The sequence below is a fragment of the Spermophilus citellus genome, assembly GCF_964194105.1.
Source record: "Spermophilus citellus genome assembly, chromosome: 13".
In the NCBI taxonomy this organism is placed as follows: domain Eukaryota; kingdom Metazoa; phylum Chordata; class Mammalia; order Rodentia; family Sciuridae; genus Spermophilus; species Spermophilus citellus.
In genome coordinates, this window is record NC_138193.1 from 91,274,322 (window position 1) to 91,295,039 (window position 20,718).

The 20,718-nt window shown below is 34.9% G+C and overlaps 1 protein-coding gene across 4 annotated transcripts in view; it reads right to left on the reverse strand.

The window, feature by feature from the left end:
• The window catches only part of SPAST (spastin), a 65,550-nt gene that overhangs the window by 26,131 nt on the left and 18,701 nt on the right, over positions 1-20,718 (reverse strand). Inside the window, exons 2-7 of one of the 4 annotated variants that reach the window (XM_081264915.1) lie at positions 19,742-19,825; positions 16,289-16,372; positions 8,490-8,585; positions 2,603-2,790; positions 1,863-1,996; positions 1,349-1,442 (exon numbers count right to left, since the gene is read on the reverse strand). In XM_081264915.1, the coding sequence (XP_081121041.1) occupies positions 1,349-1,442; positions 1,863-1,996; positions 2,603-2,790; positions 8,490-8,585; positions 16,289-16,372; positions 19,742-19,825 (680 nt within the window). Of the gene's footprint in view, positions 1-1,348; positions 1,443-1,862; positions 1,997-2,602; positions 2,791-8,489; positions 8,586-16,288; positions 16,373-19,741; positions 19,829-20,718 lie in introns of all 4 variants that reach the window. The other 3 variants (XM_081264914.1, XM_081264917.1, XM_081264916.1) reach the window with 3 other exon arrangements.

Below are 20,718 nucleotides of genomic sequence, written 5' to 3' on the forward strand. Positions count from 1 at the left end.
TTTTCTTTTTTTTTTTTTTTAAAGAGAGAGTGAGAGAGGAGAGAGAGAGAGAGAGAGAATTTTTTTTTTAATATTTATTTTTTAGTTCTCGGCGGACACAACATCTTTGTTGGTATGTGGTGCTGAGGATCGAACCCGGGCCGCACGCATGCCAGGCGAGCGCGCTACCGCTTGAGCCACATCCCCAGCCCTTTTGTTTTTATTTTTAATTCTTATCTTTTTGTAGTTGTAGATGGACACATGCCTTTATTTTTATGTGGTGCTGAGGATCAAACCCAGGGCCTCACACATGCTAGGCAAGCGCTCTACTGCTAGGCCACAGCCCCAGTTCCATTCTATGGTTTTGACAAACATACACCATCCTTAAAGAATCATACAAAATAGTTTTACTGCCATAAAATCCCTGGTGGTTCACTAATTTATTCTTCCTTACTTCTCCATGAATCCTTGATCATAGTTTCACCTTTTTCAGAGTATCAAATAGATGCAATCATACAAAATGTAGCCTTTTCATATTAACTTCTTTCATTTACTAATATGCATTAAATAAGGTTCTATGTCTTTTGTGGCTTGGTAGCTCATTTGAATAATATTTAACTGTTGAATATTTCATTATATGGATATACCACAGTCTGTAAACCATTTGCATACTGACAGTGATTTTGGTTGTTTCCAAATTTTGGAAATTACCAAAACAAAACAAAAACCTGCTAAACTAATCATTGGCTAACTCTCTCCCATCTATTTAATGATTTAATACTCTAAAATTTTTTTAAAGATTATTCTTCAAACTTAAAGAATTATTTTTATCTTAATTTCTTCTCTTAGTATGATTTTTATACCATAATTTTAAACCTTTCACCTTCATATACATATTATACCATACTATCCATTTTTCTACAAAAGTTAAAAAATGGCTTTAGGCCAAGTGCAGTGTTGCATGCCTGTAATCTCAGCAATTCGGGAGGTTGAGGCAGGAGGATCCCATGTTTGAGGCCAGTCTTAGCAACTTAGTGAGGCCGGAAGCAACTTATCAAGACCCTGTCTCAAAAAAAAAAAAAAAGGGCTGGGGATGTAGCTCAATAACAAAATGCCCTGGGTTCAATCCCCAATCCAGAAAAAAAAAATCGGGGGGTGGCGGGGAGGATTTGGAATTAGGCACTCACATTCATTCTCTTATAATAATAACTTGCCAACATCAGTTGCTAATGATGTCTTTTTAAAAACACTAAATCAATGATTATCCTATATGTATCATTCATTCTAGCATAGCCCAAATATGTAATACAACAACAGATTTAGCAATGGATGGTATTATAAGAAAATGACAATATAATAAAGCCCTTACCTCAGGTCTCAGAGAAGGAAGAATAACAATTTCTTGCAAGGCTTGTTTTGCCAACTCTTGACCAGCTATATCATCAAATTTAACAGCTGTTCCACTAAGAAACAATAACTCAATTAATTTCACAACAGAAATATGGATATTACAATTATGAAATATAAACTCTATGAAGACATTTTTTTTAATTGTAGACAGACATGATATAAAACTCCCCAAAATTATTTTTGTTTATTTTTATGCGGTGCCAGGGTCAAACCTAGTGCTTTGCGCGTGCGAAGCAAGCACTCTAACACTGAACCACAACCTGGGCCCCTATGAAGACATTTTTATGTTAACTATGAAACTACAGTTGAATTAATTAGCAAAAATTACTTTCTACATTTATAAATGAAAGCCAGCATAAACATTTAGTATGTAAATCACATAAGGTATTTACCATTTCACTTATGACACATTTTATACATAAAATTTTAATATAGAAACTGTAAAATGAAATACTATAGAAAATAAAACTTACTTGTCCACAATTTCATTCATAATAAGATTAGCAAGGTTGCTGTCCACATTCCTAAAATTCTTTAAGTCTTTCTTTTTCCGAGGAGCAGTTGTAGGGGTAGAAGGCTTATTTGTTCTATTTGTTTTCGGAGTACCCTTAAAGGATATAAAAATTTAATGTGAAAATACAATCTATCATTAATCTTAAAATTCACAGGATTCAAGGATTAAAATAGGAAAAATTATATAAAACTCCCCAAAATTATATATTTCACCCAGGGTTAAAATATATTCACTACTGAATAACATCTGGCATGAAGAGGGTTTACAAAGAAATTATCCCAAGAGATTTAGTTATTATAAAAGAAAAAGGCCCTACGACAACATAGTCATATAATTTTGATCCTTGTTAATATATGCATAAATTAAAATAATTTTTAAAAATAAACTAAGTGATATATATAATGTACATATTTTATGTGTGTGTGTGTGTGTGTGTGTGTGTAGATCACTAATTTCATTCAATAGGCTGGATAAGTGAACTTAATTTAAAAAAAAAAATGTTCAACTAGGTCCAAAAGGGGAGATAAAAAAGATTTGTTTTTTCATAGCAAGATACCTTTGCAGATTAAAAAATTATATGTTTAACTTTGTGGAAACATCAATTCTGTAAAGTAAGTACTTATAATAAACTTAAGCAAGTATAACATTAAAGTTTCTACTTGTAAAAACACAGCAATTAAAGTTGCTGTCCTAGGATACCTTATGAGTGGCAGCTGCAGGACCAGGTCCTTGTCTTGCTCCAGAAACCATGGATAAACCACTACAACTAGGTGCTCTGTGGTGACCAGAAAGACCTGTGGATCCAGTTTTCAGAACAGTTTTTGAACGAGGCAGTGAATTACTAGCATGTGTTAGGGGATCTTTTCTTTTTGGAACAGCTCCACTTTCTATCAAGGAAAAAGCAAAACCACCATCATTAGAAAAATAGTGGCTAAAAAATTTTAAAAGTATTAATAAGGACAAGTAAAAATTTGCAAAACAAAGCTAATAATATTTTTTTACATTCAGAAATATTTAAAAATAAGATTTCAATTAGAATGTATACCAAGGTGTCCTGGTTTTCAGTGGGTGAACGGGAATATTATTACTCAGTTTTTCCTTTTTTTGATGCATATTCTAATTTTTTTTTATATAAAGAAATGTATTTCTAAGGGGCTGAGGTTGTAGCTCAGTGGTAGAGCCCTTGCCTGGCATATGTGAGGCACTGGGTTCAATTCTCAACACCACATATAAATCAATAAAGGTCCAAAACAACTAAAAAAACATTAGAAAAAAAAGGAAATATATTTCTATGAAGAAAAAAACTTCATTTGTGAGGAAAGAAAGAGGATATCAGGCAAATAAATTTCCCAAATACTTAAGAAACAAAGTGCAGTAAAGTCATTAGAAATATGATATACACTAGAAAAAAATAATACTTCACTATTTTGGTTCTAAACTTTCATGACTATAAACTACTATGAAAGTTCAGCCTGTGCCCACTATAAGAACTTTCTGAATTAACTGATATTGAAAAAGTATCAATCTCAGTGGCTCAGGATGCTGAGGCAGGAGAATCGCCAGTTCAAAGCCTGCCTCAGTAACTTATACAGGCCCTAAGCAACATAGTGAGACACTGTCTCTAAATAAAATATAAAAAAAGGGCTGGGGATGTGGTCCGGGGTTCAATGGACAGTACCCAAAAGAAAGAAAAAAAGAAATAGTATCAAGTTGTGACTTTTAACACACCAAGTATTTTATGTGAAGTACATTTATACAAAGCCTCTGATTAAGTCAGAAGGCTACCAGTTCTTTGATACTCCCTATATGAATTATGATATAGTGTTAAAATTTTACTGCTTCTAAATAATATTTTTATAGATTTACATAGCAACTGTCAGTGTTTATTAATAGCAATGTTTACTATAAATATAAACATTATATCAATGAGCAAAGCCTATTTTATGTCATCAAATCCCTTAATATGGTTTAAGGAAACAAAGCACTCTAAACTAGTATAAGGAATTAGCTTATTTAAATTTATTTATTTATTTATTTTGTAGTTATAGTTGGACACAATACCTTTACTTTATTTATTTATTTATTTTTATATGGTGCTGAGGATCAAACCCAGGGCTTTGTACTTGCGAGGCGAGTGCTCTACCACTGAGCCATAACCCCAACCCCAGAAATTAGCTTATTTATTTATTTAGAGAACCAAGTAGTTTATCTCAGGTAAACTGTTATAAAAAGACTAAATAAAATTCAAATATTTTTAAAAAACCTTACCTTCAGGATACCTTCAAATAAGGATCTGAACCTTAAGACTGAATTTTAATTGGCACTATAGGACTAAAATCAGGACCTCTAAGACAAATAGAATATATATATAGCATTGAGACAGTTTTAACCATGTACACAAATATTTAAAATATTAGATCAACTTTGAGTCATTCATTTATATTATGATAGGATCATTACAGACCCACTTTATTATCTTGAATTGTTTTTCTAAGACATAAACGTTTATGACTTTTGGAATTATTTTAGTCACCACAGGATGTAAAACCATTCCTAACTCAAGATTTCAAGATTAGGGATCCATTTAATTAACCTAACAAGTAGTTGGGCACAGTGGCATACCTCTGTAAACCAAGAAATTTGAGGTGGAGGGGATGAGACAGGAGGATCTCAAGTTTGAGGTTAGCCTCAGCAACTTAATGAGAACCGTGTCTCAAATTTAAAAATAAAAAGAGCTGGGGATGTAGCTCAGAGATAAAGTGCCCCTGACTTCAATCTCCAGTACCACAAAAACAAAAACAAATGTATCGAATGGCCAATAAGTATAGTATACTAAATGTAGAAAAAACAAAAAATGGAAATATAGTTTGTATATACAAAAACAGATTCAATCTACAGAAAAGAAACAGAGGACAAATATAATTTATAATAATCAGAAAATATATATTCAAATGATAAGACAACTCAAAAATCAGGGAATTTGAGAATAAAGTTTATCAAAAGGTTTTTACATAAATGTAACATTCTGAAAGGTACATTCAAGGAGCTAGTTAGATATTGACTCTTGCAAAGAAGCAGGATAGTATTCCAGAAAAGGGAACAACTTAAATAAAAGCCAAGATGTTGGGGGGGGGGGGGGGGAGGCAAGACCTCTTTGGAATAGTACTAAACAGTATTTCAGAGGGGGAAGAAAAGGAAAATGAAGAATTTCTTCAGACAGAAAATATATAGTCCTGGGACTATAAATAGAAATTTCATAGTCGGACTATGAATAAAAATTTCATAGCTAAAATAGCAAATTTTTAATTTTAATTTTAGTAACCATACTTTCCAACTTTAGACTATCCATTATTTTCAATTCCTCTTGCAGTGCTGGGGATCAAACCCAGAGCATCATGCATACTAGTCAAGTGCTCTAGCATTATACCCCCGGCCCCAAGACTTCTCATTATTGTTTCTCAAGGAACACCTATGAGAATGACAACACACTTTTCATCAAACATACCAAATATCATTAGGCAATAAGTATGTTCAAAATGTCCAGGGAAAAGAAAAGCCACTTGTGTTGTAAGAATGAAGGCATTTTTTTTTCAGATAGAAAGACTAACAGAGTTGCTGGGTGTGGTGGTGCACACATGTAATGCCACTCAGGAGGCTGAGAAAGGAGGATCACAAGTTCAAGGCCAGCCCAGACAACTAGATGAGACCCCATCTCAAAATAAAAAAGGGTTGGGGATGTAGGTCTGTGGTTAAGTGCTTGCTTAGCATGTGCAAGGCTCTGAGTTCAATCCCTCGTACTGCAAAACTAGAAAGAGATAAGGGGATTATTATTTTTCACCATAAGCCTTTCAATATTTTTGAATCAACTATGAAGTATAATCGTTTACAAATAATGAACCGCATCCATTAAAGTAACAACTTAGAGTTAAAAAAGATATATATCATTAAGATATATTAAATAGTCACTAAAAATCATGAAATAAAATGTTTCCATCCCAGCAGAAAGTTTCCTCATGTTCACTGGTACGCTATCCCTGTCACTTTCTCCGCTGGTCCAAGGCAACCATTAATTTGCTTTCTGACACTACAGGAGTCAACTGATTTAGTAATTTCTGTTGACTTAGGGTCAATATCACTGAATCATTCTGTAGACAGTCTCAATCTGTTAGGATTAAATAGCACATTTTCAATTTTCATTTTAGTAACCATACTTTCCAACTTTAGACTATTCATTATTTTCAATTCTTCTTACAGTGCAGGGACAGAACCCAGAGCCTCATGCATACTAATCAAGTGCTCTACCACTGCTACCACTGACCTACAACTACACTCCCAACCCCAAGATTTCTTATTATTGTTTTTTTTTTTTTTTTTGGGGGGGGGCGTTGTACTGGGAATTGAACGCAGGGGCACTTGACCCGAGCCACCTCCCCAGCCCTATTTTATATTTTATTGGCTTTGAACGCTCGATCCTCCTGCCTCAGCCTCCCAAGCTGCTGGGATTACAGGCATGCACCCCCGTGCCCAGCTTCTCATTATTGTTATTGCTTAGTTTATATCATCTGCTGAGAATACCTGCTTGTTAAATGTCACATTTTCTTTTAACTCTTTGTATTGATAATAAGTGCTTTACAGTGCTAAACCCAACATCTGAGTCTACTCAATTTCTATTAACTATCTTTTTTGAGTAAGGGTCTTCGTTCCTTCCTTCCGTCTCTCTTCTTCCCTCCCTCCCTTTTTCCTGGGCTAGGGATTGAACCCAGAGGTGCTGTACCACTGAGCTACATCCCCATCCCTTTTTATTCTGATAGGGTCTCACTAAGTTGCCCAGGCTGGCCTTGACCTTGTTATCCTTCTGATTCAGGAGTCACTGGGATTACAAGCGTGGACCACCACGCCTGGCACTTCCTGATTTCTTTACATGTCTAGTAATTTGAATTGAAAATTGGATACTATAAATAACACATTATAGTATTGAGTAGACAGGTATGATTTCTTTCAAAAAGAGGTGAAATAAATCATTCAAGTATATAATATTCCAGAAGTGAATGATATTAATAAATTAGGCCTCAGTGAGACAGTTCATTCACTAGGGATTACTGCATATCAAATATCAACACTATATAAATTAGTTGTGATAAGAATATCACAATAAGAATAAGAATACAGCATTAGTGGGACAGATTATTGGGATTTGAAATAAGACAAAGTTTGATGCTTTTAAAATGAGTGCCAGGAAGAAAATATATTACCTTTTCTTTACTTTTTTGGCATGACATAAAAATGTAACGGGATCTAAAATGTTCAATGAAGTAGAAGACAATTATGATAACATACTTACTAGTTATCATACTAGTTTTTCAAGGATAGAAAATTTTTACTGTTTATCCTGATAAAAGTATTAAGATCTCAAATATGTACTTTGGAAATTTAACTGTCTGTATGTGGTACATTCTCACATTTCTTTGTTTTAAAGTTCTTTATGAAAATGTCATGCCTTCACAGCCATGCTAAGAGAACACACAAAATACTAACATCTATACTTGAAATGGCATTTTAAATCAGACAAAGGAAAGAATGGGCAGAGGAATAGTCACTGACTCTGTACTGGAAGACTAAACCACAGTGAGAACTCCTTAAAGGCAGAGGTAAAGTCACAAGGAAAAAGAGCTGATGACCAGCTATTTCTTCTCTCCACAGAAATCCATTTATTCTACCTCTTCTCTATTAAAACCTTAAAAGTTGTTAATTACATATAAATAAAAAATGCAATTGTCTTACAGCCTAAGTTTTTTCTACTATAATTTGATCAAAGTAATATTTACTTTAGTAAAATGTAAGCCCTGGACATTAAACTATTGCTGAAAAAGTCACCAAAATAACTAGCTGAGAAGGCTGGGGGAGTAGCTGAGTGGTAGACTGCATGTTTAGCAAGCATGAAGCTCTGGGTTCCATCCCCAGCACTACAAACAAACAAACAACAAAAAGAAAAAGAAAAACCGAGCTGAAATATTAGTGCCTAGGAAATGAAGTTTCTCCCAATCAAACCCAACCAAACAAACAAAACATTTAATCTTCTACAGGAACTGATTTCTAAAAGTTCATGGAAAAAAGATTACTCCATAGTAACAATATTATTATGTTTCTCCTCAATATGATGTTTCAAATTTTTTCTAAAATGTTCATGTATAAAATACAGAAATTCTGAAATGCAATGAAAATTGATAAAGAAAAATTAAAATCTGTCTTAAACTTTCACTAAAAATTGGTACAGCTATTCATAAAAAAATACAAAAACTTAAAAGACAATAGAAACAAGAATATTTTAAGAGAATGTATACTCATTTTATAATCTCAAAAATTGGAATTCGCAAAACGTGCAAAAAATGTTTAGAAAGGCTGTATTTTATTTTTACGTGTTCAAATACACTATCAATGACAGATATATATGTTTTCAACACATCCCTATGAAAACAAAAAACAATTCAATCTTCCAATATAAAAGCAAATCAATGTTATCAGGTTAAGTAAGACTCTAGTTTGTACACAAGCTTTTATTATTTTATGTTAGTTAACCTAAACCTACCTGACTGAAGATGTCCATTTCGGCATGTCAAGTTAGTATTGTCATTATAGACGTCCGTTTGTGACTTGGAAAATTGCAAAACTGGTTGCAGCTTCTCTATGCAATAGAGGGGGTTAAAAAAGGACAAAATAAACAAAAAGAAAAAATATAATGAAATAAAATTTGCATGTGAAAATGAAATATTATTCAAGGCGTTACAAGGTTGTTTTATGATGAAGAGTTTTTCCATTTATATAAATACTCTTCAAAAACGTAATTAGTAAAAACTCAAGACATGAAAATAGCAACAGAAATCAACAGATGAAAGGTTATGTTCAAAATATGACTTATTCAGATTTGGCAACCTGAACAGTTACATACCAGCATTACTCCCAGCAAATATTTACTGAATTATCACATACATTCAAATCAACTGTGTTGGGAAAGTATCAGATAAAAAAATGAATATGGTCTCTACCATCCATAAACTTACTAAATATAATTGGCAAATAACAATATTTTTTAAAAAGGACTAAGTAGTATAGAAGACATCATTGAAAAGGTTTTACAGAGGAAGTCAACGATAAGTTGGCTAAGATTTGAAAAGATAAAAAGAAGGGACATTTCAGGAGAGAAAAGCACTTAAAATGACACAAAAGGAAACAAAAGGAATGAGTAAGAAATGCTATATTTGGTTACATGAACTAACATTAAGTCAGCCAAAAAAACAAAGGCAATAAAGCAGAGTGAAATGAGCATGCTGCAGAAGTTGTGTTTAGTACCCAACCATTTGTTTAAACATACATGTGCAGTTGTGTATAGGAAAATTGACTCTAAAAAGGACCCTTAGAAACTGGTAATGCAGCTGCCTCTTAGGAGGGGGAATGGGTGGCTGGGGCAGAGTACAAAATGGATGCCATTCATACTTGAATTTTTTAAATTTTGTGGCATGTGTGTATATGGTATACTTATTAAATAAACCAATTCAGGATTATTTCAATCCTACCTCTACCTCAAACAGCAAAAACCCTGCAACTGTCTTGAGTCTCTAAATCTGACACCAAAAGCCCAAGAAAGTAGCAGTTTGATTTTTGGTATTCACCACTGTTGCACTCTCTTTCTCATTAGTCAATCTAATATGATAGCTAATGCATACTCTGCTCCACCACTTACTAATGATACGACCATGCTTTAACCTCAGTTTTCTAAGAATTCTCAAAGATTAGATAATGTACATAATAAAGTAGGTACTCTGCTTCACCTGTAATAGAGGCTGTTTTTATCATGTTTATTTTGCTGAATAGTCCAAGTTCCCATAACAGTTTCTTTACTAGCAAGTCATTGAACACATTTAAAATTGCAGCACAGAGGGTAGAGGTTTAGTTCAGTGATAGAGCACTTACCTACCATGCACAAAACCCTGGATTTGATCCCCAGAATATAAAAGGGGGCAGGGGAGTAGCTCATACATACTAACTCAAACTTTTATTTCTAAGGTCAGACAAGCAGGCGCCATGCTTGGTTTATGGTACAACAACACATGCCTCTGGGACAGGTTAAATAGCAGCTACCCTTTCTACACAAAGCACAAAGTATTGCACACCTTTTGTATTCTAGAACTGGCTGATACAATATACCTTGGAGACTTTTTTTTTTTGCTTAGCTAACAGGTAGGTCATTTGATTTTTCTCAATAATACTCTTTAAATTGCCATAATGAGACACAGTCCACTTGTGTTAAGAGCATAAATTAGAAAAAAAATACTGATCTGTATAAGTCATCTTTATCAGTTAATACTCACTTCAATTAAATGTAACAAAAAGTTCACAGACATTCATGATACAGTAAACAGTAATTAAACAGTTTCTTTTCACATTAATTGGGAACAAAAAGTCATAGAACTTGCTTTTAAGTACAAAGAGTTTATATTTATTTGTGTGAAACCATACACATACACTATAGCAGTATACTGCTACTATGATTCTACTCCAATTCATTTCTGTTAAAAAAAAAAAAAAAAAAAAAAGGTAAACAACTGGGGATGTAGCCCAGTGGTAGAGCATTTGCTTAACAGAACAAGACTCTGGGTTCAATCCCCAACACCCCCCACTCCCAAAAAATACTGTTTCTTTTTAGAATGAATTGGTTTTACAGACTAATTGATTATTTAAATTAAAACAGTGATGGGCTGGGGATGTAGCTCAATGATGAAGTGCCTGCCTAGCATGCATGAATCCTGGGTTCTATCCCGAGTACCACAAAATAATTTTTTAAAAATAATTAATTAATTAAAACAGTGATTCATGAACTACCCATACCCAATCCCTACATAATCATCTATTTGATATACTCTGAGGGAGAATATTAACACGTAACCCTTCTTCTTAAAACCCTTAATGACTTCCAAATGCCCAGACTGCACCTCAAGCTCCTTTAAATGATAATCCAGATCATCCATGATCTGTCTCCATCTCCTATGCTGAGTAATCTCTACTTTATGCTCTACCAGCACCTATATTTCCCTACTCATCATGCTATTTCTTGCCCTTGAGTCTCTCTCTGTTCTCTCTCTCTCTCCCCCTCTCTCTCTCTCTCTCTCTCTCTCTCTATATATATATATATATATATATATATATATTTTAAGTCGTTGATGGACCTTTATTTTATTTATTTATATGCAGTGCTGAGAATCGAACCCATAACTTCACACATGCTAGGCAAGCGCTCTGCCACTGAGCCACAACTCCAGCCCAACCCGTTTTTTTCTTTGTGTGTGTGTGTGTGTGTGTGTGTGTGTGTGTGTGTGTGGTACTGGGGATTGAATCCATGGCCTTGTGCATGTGAGGCAAGCACTCAACCAACTGAGCTATATCCCCAACCCTGCCCTTGAGACTTTGTTCAAGCTGCTGTTTCTTCCAGAGATGTCTTTTCTTGAGTTATTTAATAACTTTTATTTATCTTTTAATATCTGCATTTTAGATTTCACTTCTTCTAGGTTGCTTTCTCAGGTATCTGTTTTCTACCCCTATAAAATATGTACATATGCTCATGCTACATACAGTGATGATGACTTTTGTGTCTGTTTCTCCCATTATAAGATCCTTAAACAGAAGAATTGCAACCAATCTACCAGTAAATTGTTCAACCTTCAAATATTATAATTCAACTACCTATTGCCTTTTTTTCTTACTACATGCTGGCCCAAGCCTCCATTATTTTTCTCAGATTGTCATAACAGTGTCCTACCTGATCTCCCTGGTTCATCCCTCAGAGTCTACATGCAACCTGACAATCAGAGCAATATTCCTAAAACTTAAGTCTTATGCCAGCTTATGCCATTTCTTTCTCCCAATTCCTTATAGCTGCTCTTCTTTTCACAGATCGTAAAAATTCAAATCCTCATGGTGGCCTATCCAAGCCCCATGTGTTACGACAGCCTCTGCCCCCATTAGTTCTCTGACCTCATCTATTTTAACACTTTACTTGTACGTACAGTGGTCTCTACTGCTTCACAAACATACCAGGTATGTTCCTTCAAGGAATGGCACGGGCTCTTATTTCTCTGTAACCATTCTTCTCCTACATATCCTCCTGGGTAACTCATATCACCTTCACAAAAAAGAATACCCTGACCATCCTGTTCAAAACTAAAAACTCAAAGCACCTCCCAATCCACTCCTACTGTTTTACTTTTCCTCTATAATACTGTTTAACTTATCATTTATGTTTTCAAATACTGTCTTCTCCTGGATGGAATACAAACTCTATGGAGGTCGGATCCTTGCCTATATCCCAAATGCCTAAAACAGAGCTTACCACATAGTCATCATCAAGTATTTGCTGAGTTAACAAGTAAATTCAGTTTATATCTCTTGACACTATACCTAGCATAGAACAGAGAGACATAAGAAAACTGATGTTTAATGAAGTGTAACCATCAGGAATATCAAAATGCTAATGCCAAATTATCTTTCTTATGCAGTTAAGCTTTACTCTAGCTTTCCTTATCACTAACCCCAAGATAAATAAAGTCTCCCCACCTTTATCAGAGAGGCTGTTCCCTTTCAAACCAGTCTGTTTGGGGAACTCACAGGATCATTCTCCCCATTCATCTGGTACCACACCTCTAGGAAAATGATTTTTAACCAGCATAGATTTTAACACAAATATGCTTTACTATGCAACTGTACAGTTTTTTGTTTATTTTACTACTTTTTTATCACCACTCCCACACCTTGTCAGTTCTTGGAAGACAGGAATATGTTAATGTCTGCTTTTTGATCCACCCTCTGCAGGTTTTTTGTTGTTGTTGTTGTTGTTATTTTTGTTTTTGTACTGGGGCTTGAACCCAGAGGTGCTTTATCACTGAGCTACATCCCCAGCCCACTTTTAAAATTTTGAGACAGGGTCTAGCTGAGTTGCTGAGGCTGGCCTCCAACTTGTGATATTCCTGATTAACACTGAATAATACTGTTGCTATTCCAACAGTGATCCTCCTGCCTCAGCCTCTAGAGTTTCTGGGATTACAGGCACGTGCCACCACACCTGGTATCTCCTCTGTATTTTTAAAGTAACATCTCTCTCATTACCTAATATGTATAAGGCTGTGGGGTTGATCCCTAACACTGCAATATACAAGTAATATCTTTTATAAATATTTTTTTGAGAATGAAAACAGATACCCATTTCAAAACATACAAAGTATTATTTTAATAGCTAGCTTTATGTTATATTCTTTTTGTCCTATCTTCTAATAATGCAAATAAATTACAAAGTCACACTGAAAAATAAGCATATATACAGCTGGGTGTGGTGGTTCATGCTTGCAATACTAGTTATTCACAAAGTTGAGGCAGAAAGATCTCAAGCTCAAGACCAACCTGGACAACTTAGCAAGATACTATCTCAAAATAAAAATGGCTGGGGATATAGCTCAGTTAGAGAACATGCTTAGTATATGTAAAGGTCTGGGTTTAATCCCCCAAAACAAGAAGGGGAAAAAGAGGTCTATAACTGACAATATACTTTTAATATTATACTGTATCAGAACTTTAAATAAAAGATAAAAGTCAACTCATTCAATTTGAAACATGTTACAAACTCTTCCATAATCATATTTATTCTGCATCATGACACTTTAAATATACTTTGAAAGGCTTCATGGCTAAAACACATATAAATTACCTACTAGAACAATTAACTATTTTACTATAACAACCTTTGATATAATATTTTATTATATATAAACACACACACATGACATATGTGTATTGCAGGGGATCAAACACAGGGCCTCACACATGCTAGGCAAGCACTGTACCATTCTCCAGCCCTAACTTTTAATTATATTTGATATATAATAGCCTTTATAAAGGAAGTAAAAAGGAAAACCCTTTCAGCCACAGAAGTCAGGGAACATTATCTTGTTAGCCCTCTGTAGTGAAGGTTGGTTTTTTAACTACATAGGGGAAAAAAAAAAAAACTACAAAATAAGTAAATAAGTACATAGACATGTAAATATTTTTCTACTAAAGCAGGGGAGATAGACAGATTAAAAAAAAAAAAAGAATAAAAACCAATATTATGGGGCTGGAGGTTAGCTCAGTGGTAGAATGCTTGCTGACCTTGTGAAAGGCCCTGGGTTTGATCACCAGCACAGCTGAAAAATCCTCAACATTTTAAAAGTACTTACTATAGGTTAGGTTCCTTCAATAACACAATGTTCACAAATAGGAGGTAAATATTATCTATTAGCCTTATTTAAAAATTAGATTAAAAAAAAAAAGGTTCAGATATGCTAAATAACTTACCGCAACTCACAGAGGTACAAATATATAAGGTCTGCCTTCTTACCAAATAAATATCAACTATTTCCATCATACCAAGGTATAAAGAATGATTCAGATGTGGTAGATGCTTGTTCTACTTTGTTTTAAGGCATAGATTTCCCTTTAAAATATATTTTTAAGCCAGGCATGGTGGCACATGCCTGTAATCCCAGCAGCTCAGGAGGCTGAGTCAGGAGGATCGAGAGTTCAAAGCCAGCCTCAGCAATGGCGATATGCTTAGCAACTCAGGGAGATCCTGTCTCTAAATAAAATACAAAATATGGCTAGGGATGTGGCTCAGTGGTGAGTGATCCCGAGTTCAATCGCTGGTACGTACACACACACACACACACACACACACACACACACACACATATTTTAAACTTATACCATCAAGCCAGGTGTAGTAGCACACCTCTATAATCCCAGTGGTTCAGGAGGCTGAGGCAAAAGGATTGTCAGTTCAAACCCAGCCTCAGCAACTCATTGAGGCCCTAAGCAATTCAGCAAGGCCCCGTCTCTATATAAAATATAAAAAAAGGACTGCTGCAGCTGGGTGCAAATGTGGTGGTGCATGCCTGTAATCTCAGCAGCTTGGGAGGCTGACAGGAGGATTGCAAATTCAAAGCCAGCCTCAGCAACAGAGATGTGCTAAACATTTCAGTGAGACCCTGTCTTAAAATAAAATAAAAAATAGGGCTGGGGATGTGGCTTAGTGGTCGAGTATCCCTGAATTCAATCCCTAATACCCCCCCCAAAAAAAGGGTTGCAGATATGACTCTGGGTTCAATCCCTGGTATCCCTCCCCCCCCCAAAAAAAAAAACAGAAAAAAAAACCTTATACCATCAAATAGAAAGGAAAGTTTCCATTTCAGCTAATGAATGCTGACAGAATGATAGAATTAAAACGTCATCAGGCCTTAGTTAACTTCTGCTCATCTTATAAGAAGATAGAAGAACTACTGATGAACACATATATAGCCATCTATGAAGAAGTCCTGTCATTAAAAAATTAAAATCAACTTTCAATCTAATCAGTGTTCTATATTCAACAATCAATTTACAGAAAAGACAGAAAAGCATGTTAAAAAAAACCATAGAGGGCTGGGGAAGTGGCTCAAGCGGTAGAGCGCTTGCCTGGCATGCGTGAGGCCCAGGTTCGATCCTCAGCACCACATACAACAAAGATGTTGTGTCCACCGAAAACTAAAAAAATAAATATTAAAATTCTCTCTCTTTAAGTAAGTAAGTAAATAAATAAATAAATAAAAATAAAAAACACCACACAGATGTATGCAACAACAGTCAGAATGCAGGAAAAACTATATGACAAACACCTGGTTTCAACACACAAAATGCAAGAAGAAAAGCAAAGCAGGTAGTCCTATATATTAAACTTTTTCTATAAAAGACCAGGTATTATATATTTTAGGTTTTGAGGGTTGTATGATCTCTGTATGGATTATTCCATTCTGACACTGTAGCATGAAAGTCACAGCTAATACATAAAGAAACAGAAGTGTAGGGCTGGGGATGTGGCTCAAGCGGTAGTGCGCTTGCCTGGAATGCATGAGGCCCGGGTTCGATCCTCAGCACCACATACAAACAAAGATGTTGTGACTGCCGAAAACTAAAAAATAAACATCAAAAAAAAAAAAAAAAAAAGAAACAGAAGTGCCTGTGTGATTGATAAAGCTATCATAATAATAGGCAGCAAGTTCGGTTTGTCTATTGACTGCAGTTTGCCTGCCGCTGATATGAATAAATCAAGAATGGCCATGAACTGATTATTATCAAAGCTAATAGACACTTAGAAATATTCTTCTTTCTGATTTAGTTTATGTTTGGAAACCCTGAGCATATTTAAAACAAACAAACAAAAAAAAGCTTAGGCCACATTTCAATTACTAATCTACTTCTATCTACAATTAAGACATTCATTAAACATACATTTCAAATACATCTCATATCCAATTACACATTAACTGATACCTAGAAGTTGTAAACGATCCTTGGCCATAACCAAATTAGTCATCATTTTAGCTTGAAGGCGTCTAGCTCTTTCACACTGTTCACCTAAAAAAGAAAACAAACAAACAAAAAAAGATTAATTAAAATATCTACCTTTCTCTACTAATATTGTTTCCAGATAATAGATCAACTCAATTAATCAAGAAGAGTCAAAGTCTTTACAAAGAAATTAATGTGCTCAAATAATAGCTAATAAATTTTGATATTTTCAAATAATACTATTGAAGCCATGTAATGATGGTTCTGACCTACTGTGGTTATGTTATTTCATACACAATTCATGAAACCTATCACTTTTTTTTTTTTAATGAAACCTATGATATTTTTTACCCACATTTCAAATTGGGATTCATTTTATCATCACTGCCAACTTACTAATGCTATCAACCTGGCTGCAGTCAGAACATAGTTTGTCATTGCCTGTCCATGCACACATCTGTCACAGACATTAACACTACTACTATAGCAAATTAAGACTAATACATTCTACTCAATAAAACTGAAATCAAAATTCTAATCCCTAAATAGAAACTGTATCATAGTTCAATTAACAGCTTTTTCTCTTTGTGATGCAACAGAAGGCATTTTTTATTGATGAAATACTGGTTTTCTTATAACAAATTAATTTTCTTCTAATATTCTCCATGTAGTTGACAGCTACAAGTATATTTTTCACATAATTCATAGTCATGTTCTTTAAAGTCTCTCAAAGGCCTACACACCCATATTTATGTTTTATTCTGCTTTCTCTTATACAGGAGACCAGTAGCTACAGAAGTAGTCAAAATATAAAAGGGAAAGGAAGAAAACAGGGTAGATACTGGACACATTACAATTACTAGAGTTTAACTAATATTAGATAGTAGAGTCATCTAGCTACCCAAAAACATCTACTGATTCTTAACTGAAATATTGAATTTTTTTGTAACTTAATATTATACTTTTTGCTTCTGAATGTATTTTAGCTATGATAAACTGAAGTATAGTCATGTGCTGCATAATGTCAGTTTGATTAACAATAGCTAAACACATGACAAAAGTTCCAAAGAAGCTGATGTAAACAAACTTACTCTGCTATCAGTAGTATATAAATATAGTTCATACAGTATAAATAATACTTGTTAATAACAAAAAACTATGCTATTGTTTTATTTACCACACTTCTATATTATACTTTTTTTAGTTATAAAAAATTTACTGAGGCTGGGATTGTGGCTTAGTTGCAGATCACTTGCCTTCGCACATGAGGCACTGGGTTCGATTCTCAGCACCGCATAAAAATAAATAAAATGAAGGTATTGTGTCCATCTCCAACTAAAAAATATATATTAAAAAAATTTACTACTATACAGGTAGCAATCTCACATAACTCATGTTTACCATTATCCTTTGACTGCATCAAAAATCATATAGAATGATCTGTATCATCCAGGTTTGTGTAAGTATGCTCAGACATGTTCACACAATGAGAAAATTGTGTAATGACACATTTATTGGAATGTATTCCTGCTATTAAGTAACATGTCTCTATTTAACAGTGTCACTCACATACTATACTACACTCATTACATGTTATTTAAGAATTCAGGCTTTGACTATCAATTACTGCTTGGGTTCACATCATGACTTTATCACTTGCTAGCCAAGAGACCTTAAGTAATGTACTTCTCTATACTTCAGGTTATTCATCTGAAAAATAAAGATACTAACAGCTACAGAGCATTGAATTGTAGAGAAAATTAAGAGATACTACAGGGCTGGGGCTGTAGCTCAGTGGCACAACATTTGCCTAGCGTGCACGAGACACTGGGTTCGATCCTCAGTACCACATAAAAATAAAACAAATAAAATAAAGGCATTATGCCAGTCTACAACTACAAAAAAAAAAAAGATACTACATATGAAGCACTTAAAAAATGATGTTTGGGCATGTGGTAAAGTATGCAATAAATGTATTTAAAGATATTAGACTCTAATTTTATGTACGTATGTATGTATGTATGTACCAGGGTTGAACCCAAGGACACTTAACCACTTAGCCATATTCGCAGCCCTTTATCAGACAGGGTCTCACTAGGTTGCTTACAGCCTCACTAAGTTTCTGAGACTGGCTCTGAACTTGTAATCCTCCTGCTTCAGCCTCCTGAACTGCTGGGATTACAGGTGCGTGCTACCATGCCTGGCCAGAGCTCTAATTTTAATTTGATGTAATAGAAAAGATGAGAAATAACTGGTTTGGGTTTGTTTTGTTGGTACTGAGGGTACCCTACCACTGAGCTATATCCCTAATCCTTTTTAAAATTTTTTGTTTTGAGACAGGGTCTCATTAAATTGACCAGGCTGGCCTCACACTTGAGATCGATCCTCTTGCCTCAGTCTCTCAAGTTGCTGAGATGACAGGTGTGTACCACTGTGCCTGGCTGGTTTTGTTTTTAAAAGCCAAATATAAATCAAAATAAGACATTTACTAACTAACATACAGTTAAGATGTATTATCAGGCTGGGGGATGTAGCTAAAAGGTAGAGCACTTGGCTAGCATGGTGCAAGGTCCTGGGGTCAATCTCCAGTACAGGGCTGGAGGAGCATTACACACAAGTGCAAAGGGCATTTGTGGATTAACTGTTCCTTTTCTCCTTGACAATAAAGAAAGGACTGGGTTTCAAAAACAGGGCTAAAATATATGTCTGATAACCAATAGAAAACTCCAAGAAGGACACAAGTAATATAGTAGCTGTTGCCCGACTACTATGGGTAAACAAGTTTGTGCATATTGGTTACAACTTCATTTTTAGAATAGGTAATAAACTGTATGTCTACCAATGTTAATATTAACATCTAAAAATATTTAGCCAGGTGCAGTAGTGCATGCCTGTATTTGCAGCAACTCAGGATTCTAAAGCAGGAAGATCACAAGTTTGAGGATCTTAAAATTTTGGGTTAGGATATAGCTCAGTGGTAGAGTACCAATGGGGTTCAATCTCGAGGATCTTCTCCCTACCACACACAAAAAGGTTAGAAATGCCTTTATTAAGATAAATAGATTTAAAACCAGGGAAATCATATGCCCTTGCCCCCAACCATGGTTTTGTTCTCAGCAGTTTCAGTTACCTGTGGTCAATTGCAGTCCAAAAATATTAAATGGAAAATTTCAAAAACATACAGGTAATAAGTACTAAACTGCTCCCTGTTCAGAGTAGTAAGATAAAATCTCACCCTGTCCTGTCTGTCCCACCCAGGACAGGAATCATGCCTTTATTCACCATATCCACACTGCACATTAAGAAGTCATGCTGGTTATTAGCACAGTATATGTGGCTTGGTAATGTCTGCAGTTTCAGGCATCCACTAGGGGCCTGGAGGATAAGAGGGGATGGCTGTATATTTGGGATGGCTGTAAATAAATATAACCTTACCTTGTCCTGTAACTATAACAGCTATTCCTTTTTCTAGTTCTTCAATACCTTTCTTATACCATTCCACAGCTTGCTCCTTCTGTCCTGCTTCAAAATAGAAATCATTATTTGTATGTATCACAAACATGAAGAGTATGCCATTTATTTCCCAAAGCATACCACTGACAGACACTACAAGAAAAGTAGGTTGTGATCAAGTTTGAAAAACATTACTATGACTTCTGAGTCTTTTTTTTTTTTTTTTTTTTTTTGGTACCAGGGATTGAACTCAGTGGCATTTTACCACTGAGCAATATTCCCAGCCCTATTTTCCTATTTTTGTACTTTATTTGGAGACAGGATCTCCTGTCTCCAAATTGCTGCTTAGCACCTCGACGTTGCTGAGGCTGGCTTTAAACTTACAATTCTCCTGTCTTGGCCTCCCAAGATGGTGGGTTACAGGTGTGTGCCATCGTGCCTGGCTACTTCTGAGTCCTTTTGACATCTTAATATGTATGTGAATCTTCAAGGAGGGGGGGGAGTGATATAGTTACATGTTCTTCAAAATTTTAGGACTGAGAATCCATTTTACTTACTGTCTCATTGCAGTAATGCTTATAACCACTGCAAGGTTATACTAGTGAAATCAATTTCATTTAGGGGAAACTTATTTTAAATAAATAGTTCATAACATATAATGTTGTAAAATATAAACATGATTTCAGTAAATGAGGGAAAAAAGCACAGTTTATATCCAATCTTACATAATGTGTTCATTGTTAGATGCCTCCTTTCTTTCTTTTTTTTTAATATTTATTTTTCAGTTTTTCGGCAGACACAACATCTTTGTTTGTATGTGGTGCTGAAGATCAAACCCGGGCCGCACGCATTCCAGGCAAGCGTGCTACCGCTTGAGCCATATCCCCAGCCCCTAGATGCCTCCTTGCTAAAGCAAATTTCTACTTAACATATGATTACATCATAAAAAATGGTATATA